Source organism: Bombus flavifrons, chromosome 2 (genome assembly GCF_040668555.2).
Source record: "Bombus flavifrons isolate JBK064 chromosome 2, iyBomFlav1_principal, whole genome shotgun sequence".
Lineage (NCBI taxonomy): Eukaryota > Metazoa > Arthropoda > Insecta > Hymenoptera > Apidae > Bombus > Bombus flavifrons.
Genome location: NC_138443.1, coordinates 9,696,049 through 9,704,194, shown reverse-complemented (window position 1 = coordinate 9,704,194; position 8,146 = coordinate 9,696,049). Strand labels below are relative to the sequence as shown.

The window sequence follows — 8,146 nt, the reverse complement described above, 5'->3', positions numbered from 1 at the left end:
CGTAATAAAAATTTTTACCTCGATTGATAAACAACTCATTTTTATAAATTTTTGATTTTTTATAATTTAGTCGCATACGTTTCGATAATTCCATTCTTCAATACATGTTATATGTTATATTTTAATAATATATGGAATATATTATATGATGCGTATAAACATAACCTCCAAATGTAGACGAAGTTGTTGCGACACGTAAATCAAAATTCGTCGTTAACAGTAACTTTTTTTACTAAAGTTTTATCCTAGATAGCTTTGGCTTCGTATTGTTATTTTGTGTATGTAATATTTACTGTTATGCCTGAAGTAAGTGTTTTTTTATGAAAAGAATTAATATTGTTAATAAGATACAGATACTAAATAAACTGTATCGTTATTTTTTAGTTCAGAAATAGTTTTGAAAAATGGATCTAACTGCAGGAAAAGGTAGCAGAATTCCCTTTATACCGGGAACTAAACCCTCAATAAAAAATTCACAACTACTCGTTTCGACTGGAATTCCTTCCTTAGATCATATAATAGGTTTGAATTTATTTGCAACAATATAATTTTTATTATGATTCTCTATCATATTAATGCATTTCAATCTATTCTTTTAGGTGGAGGATTACCTGTTGGTTCTTTGTTTCTTATTGGTATGTAATAAGTATGCTTATCTTATGAAAATTTACATATGAATAAAATGTACAAAATGACTAATTTTTAGAGGAGGATCGATATGGCACATATGCAAAAGTCGTGTTAAAATATTTTATGGCTGAAGGCATAGTTACAGCTCAACCATTATTAATTGGATCTAAAGATGTTGAAACATCACAGTTTGTGTCACAAATACCAGCTGTTGTAACAGACACCACATCAATTGATCAGTCATCCAATTCTGATGAGCAAATGAAGATTGCTTGGAGGTATCAAAATATGAAAATAATTGATACCTCCCCAACTGGGGGACAAGCTTTTGGTCATTTCTATGACCTTACAAAAAGAATGGAAAAAGAAGTAATCGAAAAAGCAGATATAACACAGTGGTACGATGATAATTGTCCTAAGAAAGACAATGCTTTTAACAATATGACATATTCAAACTTATTAAAATGTATTCAAGAGACTCTAAAGAAGGGAGGACACTCAATTTCAGAGACACCTACAAAAAGACAAGTTCTAAGAATTGCAATTCATTCCTTAGGATCTAGATTATGGTGCAGTGATTCTGTAAATGATTCACATCAAGATTTGTTTAAATTTTTGTATTACTTTAGAGCTCTTTTAAGATATTCTTATGCAGTTGCAGTGATAACAGTGCCTACAGAATGCTTTGAAAATTCGGTGCGTTTCATATTTATGTACTTTATTTATTAAACCTTTTATGTAAATATATATTCATTTTTTCATTGTTATTAATTTTTAGGATGCTACTGCACAACGGATTGAACACTTGTCGGATGTTGCAATTAAATTGGAATCATTTGCAGGCTCACAAAAAGAAACAAACCCATTATTTAAGGATTATCATGGCTTATTGCATCTACAGAAGATGCTGGCTTTAAATACTATAGCACCTCATAATCCAGAATCACGAGATCTTGTATTCAAATTACGTCGAAAGAAATTTGTCATCGAGGTAAACTGACTTTATAAATATAACAAAATTAGAGTTTGGCTATGTGTATGTATCTTCGCCGTTTTATTTTAGGTTTTACACCTACCACCTGAATTAGGAGATACTACTCAACGAGAACAAGATGAAACGATATCTCAGTTCGGATGTTCTAGTTTACCACATAAGAGCTTAGATTTTTAAGAAAGTATAATGTTGTACGTTTAAAACAATTCTGCCTTTGTATAAAGAATTATTCTTCTGTCTACTCGGCTTTTGCTTATAAAAGCTTTTTGCTGATAAGTAACTACAGACCAGTGTAATACGTAATATTTGAGTCAGAAGTACATAGTACGCCGCGTGAATTAATGTAGACGGGAGGAGATAGGCTTCGTGAACACACAATAATACGCATGACACGCCTACCTACTCTACGGTATCATATCAAAAGTAAATTTTACTATAAATATTAAAAATATTAATATTATAATTGTTAATAAAAATCATTTTTGCATAACTAGAGTCTCACTCAATTTCAATAAAAATATTTAGAAAGTCAATTGAATTATGCTCCAATCGCATCAATTATTCATGAAATTATAATATCATAGTTAAATGTTCATTATCGTAGTTAATTATCACTAGCTTGCACTTTCGAATGTCATTTTTCACGAATCGAACATAAGAATAAAATTTTCACGAATGTGAACGGAAATAAACTAGTCGAGTGTTACTCATCCGTAACGATTACACCGATTAGCTGTAACTCCCCCTGTGTGAAGTTGGCCCGTACACCAGTTATATCTGTAACGATCACATAAGTACATGCATATGGACATTTCACCCCCTCCTGCGTGTCTTTTTTTGTTTCGTGCCTTTCTATTTCCTTCCGGTTCCATCCGGTCGGTCGCGCATGAGGACGCGTAACGCAAGCGCACCTACAGATGCCAGTATTTGTACGGCACTGTGGAACTATCTATCACGCGGCGGCATTTCAGTCTTCAAGTTAATGCGAGCAAGTGCGCTTCGAAACTGATAAGGGAAAAAAAGAAAATATCGTCGGTGATAGGATCGTAAAGAAAGGAATTAAAATGAATTTTATCCTGCGCGTTAATGTTCTTATTTATCGCGACTATTAATGAAGTGTCATCGTGGGGGATTGACGTGACGAGTTGTCATTCTTTCGTTGCTGTCGCATACGCGTTCAGATAGAAAAGGATTTAATGAATTAAAATGGAAAGGAAAAACTTTGGTGTGTCGCGAATTTTCGTGTGTTGCACAAATGTCATTTTCCTGGTGAGTTGTGGAAAAATAAATGAGTTCATTTTTTGGATTACTATTATAAGATGAATAAAGTATTCAGTTTTTCCTACTTTTCTTTGATTGCAAGAGTAAACGAATATTTTTTTCAAATTAAAAATTATTAAAGCTTTATTTTAAAGATGACGATTATTGCAATTTAAGGATGCTACCTTCGTTTCCAGATATCAGGTTTCGCGTTGATGTCATTAGGAGCATTGTTATTAGCCGATGATGAACGTATTCTACTGTCACGTTTATTGGGACCAGGGGATATACATCCTGATCAACCACTTTTTTATTACATGGCATTTGCAGTCGTTGGACTTGGATTTCTGATCACGCTCACGGGTCTGCTAGGATGCTGGGCAACTTGTCTCTATAATCGATGCGTTACAGTTTCAGTAAGAATCCATAAATTTCCCTTGTATACGCAACAGTAGACCAGATGGTTTCCAAGTGTCATTCACATTAAATACTTAAAGAATCGATTACGATTTTTATATTATTTTTCAATGTACTTTAAAAAATCTAATACACCTGAATGTTAAAATTAGAATACTAACTAGAAATTAAAAAATCAATTTAAAAAATCAAAAATTCACATGCTATACAAAGTCTAAGAAGCATTAAGCATTATATGCAGAAGCATTATTTTCCATTCAAATATCAGCGATATATCTACGCAAAAACATATTACAATGATACTTCTCTGACATCCTGTATTAACTTTCATATCCGATTTCACATCCTCAAAATCGATATCCACAATGAAATTCCAAATTTACGAGCGATCTATGGCTATTTCTATAGTTATTTTGGCATTTTGTATTATGCCGCGTTACAGTCTGAACACGCTTCTAAAGTAGTCGTGCATTTTAATCGTGCAAAAGTCAAGGTCTTCACGCGCTTCTTCGTCGGGGAGCTCGCTCGACAGACCAAACCGAAACCAGATTTCCCGCTTTGCCGGACTATGGTCACGCGTCGTTGCCCGGAAACGGATCTACATAAATCCAGGCACGCGTGCTCACGGAAGGAGGGCGCGTTCGCGTATCATGTAAAAACAGCAATTATTTTTCAGTGTGCGGCTTATTAGACGAGCGACCGTGTGATAACATGTGAAAATACAATATGTTTGTAGGCTATTGAACGTTTGTGTCAGGATGTAAAATTCAGATAAGTGACGACGTGAAAGTTATGGAAGGTCAATTAGCTGCGAATACACGGAGATCCAACTTTTTATTAGTAACAGTCTGGTAACAAGATGCAGGTAGAAGGTGTGACCGTCTGAGTCAACGAACGAGACATGCTTCTCCTGTTTCACTTGTAAATGGTGTTGATGAGAGATACACATGCATTCTTATTTTTAACAGTATTTTCTTGTTACATATGATTTGCAAATTCATAATATGACGATGAGGTATGATGGGATACGTGTATGATTTGAAAAATTATTTAATTTGATTCAATTAAAAATTATAGTTATTTAATTTGAAATTATAGAATAAAATGGTTTCGTTTTTATGTGATTACGAGATTGACACATCTGAATTTGAACTTGCTTTCATACAGCTTTAATTCCAACGAACAGAATTAGTTAGTAGACATATAGACATTATCAGTGGCATTTTTCTGACAAACGTTTCCTTTTCTTCTTAAAGGATTAAAGTAGGTGAAATGCATTAAAGTAATTTATCTAGCAACTGTACCGTTTCAAGCGATTAAGAGAGCATTGCTTGGAAATTGAAATAAATAAGCGTAGTACTCCCAAAAAGTACAACGTAACAATTATACTAAATTACTTTCTCATATAACATATTACAGAAGTTAACTTGATCATTTAACAATTATAAATAATTATAACAGTTGATCATATAAATATGTATAATACATTATTATCACCAGTCAATTAACTTCATGTACTTAATATATGAATACACATACATTTGTATCACGTGGTAGCACAGAATAATAAGAATTACATTGTTTCATACACCGCGAAAATACAACTAAACGATTCCAACATTGAATATTCAATAACCAGTAAACCATTCAAGTACTATCTCTTAATTATATCACTCGTTACTTTTTACTTTACATTTTTACCTTTCATTCGTACTGTTTGCTTCTTGTTACTGCCTCTTAATTACTTCACTCATTACATTTTACTCTGTATTTTTCAGTATCTCATCACGATAATCCTGCTATTACTTGGCGAATGCACTGTGTGCGTTCTAGTGGTATTCTGGCCTCACGTTCTGGGCATTGATGTTCGACCAGCACGATTGATACGAGCTTTGCAACGTAGTTACGCTGTTCCTGGTCGAGAGCAATTCACAGCAGCTCTTGATCTCGCGCAAACAGCGGTACGTTCCTATATACAGTGATTCATTTTTATGTATATATTGTGCGTCTTACATAAAATATTCTGAAATTTTGATCCGAAGATGTACAGAGTCGGATGTACATGTTGCAAGATTTTTATTGCAAACACATATTTAGTAATAAATTAGCTTGAATTGCCATCGTAAGCATATAGTAACCGTTAAACATGGTCTCATTAATATTAGGTAATCAAAGAAATTTATGTCATTTTATTCAGTAGAGATATAGAAACAGCGCGAATTTGCTTAGTTAACTGATATAAACTATTATTTAAATATTGATTAACTCAATTACAAATACTATTTTTGGAAAACGTAGTTGATCAATTTGACTTATGAGAGGCTCGTACAAACATGATAAACGAGTCTTATTACAGCGTTAGTGAAATATCAAAATATTTCGTATGAGACACGTAATACATTTGCAAAAGGTTCTTGCATGAGATCGAATATTTTCGCGAGCAACTATACCCCTGAGGTAAAGCAATTTGTAACGAGTTAACAAAGATAGTCCCGATGCACATGATCGACGATCGATCCAATCTCATGAGCGTTTACTTTGATTCTTCGAAACTGGTCATTGTTTGATTAATCGACTGGCAAAAGGCAGTCATACAGTACACACCTTCCGATGTGAAACTGTGCGGATCTTTTCAGTTTGCTTGCTGCGGCATAAACGGAAGTAGCAATTACGGTACCTCGTGGTGGCGACTACAGGAAGTCGGTCGACGAGAATTAGTGGTGCCTCTCAGCTGTTGCACCCTGAATAACGTAAACCAGACCGATTCTTTCCTCAACCCTGAACCTGCCAATCTTACTCTCTGTCAGGCTTTGAACCCTGCCGAACATCAATACGCCCGCCATACCACGGTACGTATCATTAATCAGGATGTTGTTGATTATGCGAATGGAATCGGGAGTAAACTCGATAAACACTGGGATAAGCGACAGGTTCATTGATATGATAATGTAGAATTGTAATTGTTGGAAGTTGTGAGTCGATGGTTGGAAGTAAGAGTTGAGTGTTTAGTTAAGTAAAAATGTTTATGACAGGTGTTTATGACAGGTGTTTATGACAGGTGTGTTTTTAAAATGTATGTTATAAAAAAATATTTGTTTTATATCCAGTCACGGCGTCCCAAATATTTATCTTCCTCTCTGCTAAAAAATGAAATTTTTAATCTTTCTGGTTATAACATGCCATTTTCATTTTCCCTGCAAATTTTCACGATAACTTTGTCGCTTCGATGAATGGAAAATCGAGGCGAAATGAAAACAACCGTCGATGTTCTTTGTGTCGCATACGTACACGTTTAATAATGACCCGCATGCAAATATCACAGTCTAAGGGAAATTCAGTCGGATACGGGTTGCGTAAAAGCGGCGTTGATGTATCGTGTAATCTGTATCGTATCTGGGTACAGACGTATCCGTCGGTAAAACTCAATGGAAAAAGCAAAGTTGACGCATTGTGCGAGAAAGTTTCCTTATCTCTCTTCCTCGCTGAGTATTAAATATCGCGGGACTGCGCAGAAACTGAATACAGATTGAAATGTCATCGCGCGTTGACACTACTGTTATACAAATGGCATTATATCCATATACAGACCATATTTATAAAAGACTATACATCTTAATTTACAAATGAACTCATTATGGACTTCGAAATGTAAAGAAATATGTCACATATATAGTAATTACAAAATACTTCGAGATAGTTTAGAACAGAGGAAATGGTTTTAAAGAATTTCTAATATTCTTTCTACTTTAATATTTTATTTATTCTTTTTTGACCTACTCAATTATTTTGTGTTACATTTGCGTGACAAGTTATTAACTCCTGTATTGCCAAAATTATTCTTTTCATATTTTACATTTTCAAAAGAAACAAAAACATATTTATAAGCAAGCATGTATTATTTTTATAGGGTTGTTTAGAGATGTTGGAGAAATGGACCCAAGACCAGGCAATAATACTGCTCACGATCGGACTCGCGGTGATTTTCGTGGAAGTAGGTGCACTTCTAAGCACATTCTTCGTCTGTTCAAAGGGCACTAGAAGAACCAAATCTCAAGCATCGACGTTTACATCCACGCAAACGCTTAGTCCGTTTAGCGAAAGTGACCACGACTTTGGTAAGAGATTCTTTCGTCTTTAATCTTCGTCTTTCTTTGCGAAATAGAATTTATTGTTAATCGTTCACAGGACTGGGAATCGAGAATCGAATGCATGCAACCGGAACGACGTTTGGCACTAAATCATGAAGGTGGCTAGAGGGCAGTGAGGGTAAATCATCAGGTGACATTAAGAATACAAAAATTGCGTCAAGTTTGTCTAGACTTAACGACGTGAGAAGATTTAGCAAAAGTATAATCGAAGAATGGAAAAACTCGCCCAAATTTGAAGATGGCGTGTTACGAAGCGATCAACTGTATGAGGAACGCGCGATAGATGTTGTGCCAGATTATTTCCATAAAACTTGCTCGAAAGAGATGAACGATCTCGAAAAAGATCGGCACGATAAAAGGGACGCGGGGAAATCACAATCACATAATAGTAGCGGGACTGTCAGGAGTATTCCAATAAAAAATTATCAGGCCTCGATAGCGCATAATATTGGGACACTTAGACGATCAGAGGCGCCTCAACTTCAATTTGAATCTTCGATATCCGAGCCTGATAAAAATTTCAACGTAACAAAATACAGAACTCTGTCTTCTCCACAAAACGAAATTGAATCTCAAAGTCGACGATCAGTCACAGCTTCGAAACGCCGGGAAACCTTGAATCCTGTCAGAAGATCCTGTCACTCTTGCGATTACCAGCGCGAAATTCAAAGTGGACACCGTAAGATTAATTCGAAGT

The 8,146-nt window shown here is 34.9% G+C and overlaps 2 protein-coding genes across 3 annotated transcripts; both read left to right on the top strand.

The window, feature by feature from the left end:
* Positions 1 to 1,830, top strand: Elp4 (Elongator complex protein 4). The gene is made up of 6 exons (XM_069131054.1): positions 1 to 306; positions 385 to 522; positions 600 to 635; positions 707 to 1,326; positions 1,409 to 1,621; positions 1,694 to 1,830. The coding sequence occupies exons 2-6, from the start codon at positions 405 to 407 to the stop codon at positions 1,799 to 1,801; spliced, it is 1,095 nt and encodes a 364-aa protein (XP_068987155.1). The 5' UTR covers positions 1 to 306; positions 385 to 404; the 3' UTR covers positions 1,802 to 1,830.
* Positions 1,831 to 2,009: 179 nt separating this feature from the next.
* On the top strand, positions 2,010 to 7,616 carry LOC138188920 (CD151 antigen). Of its 2 annotated transcripts, XM_069131056.1 has the most exons (6): positions 2,010 to 2,893; positions 3,082 to 3,300; positions 5,080 to 5,262; positions 5,938 to 6,150; positions 7,209 to 7,416; positions 7,487 to 7,616. In XM_069131056.1, the coding sequence occupies exons 1-6, from the start codon at positions 2,831 to 2,833 to the stop codon at positions 7,543 to 7,545; spliced, it is 945 nt and encodes a 314-aa protein (XP_068987157.1). In that variant the 5' UTR covers positions 2,010 to 2,830; the 3' UTR covers positions 7,546 to 7,616. The 2 variants fall into 2 exon arrangements, with proteins under 2 accessions (XP_068987157.1, XP_068987156.1); XM_069131055.1 differs by lacking the exons at positions 2,010 to 2,893; positions 3,082 to 3,300 and adding an exon at positions 3,310 to 3,953.
* Positions 7,617 to 8,146: the final 530 nt, after the last annotated feature.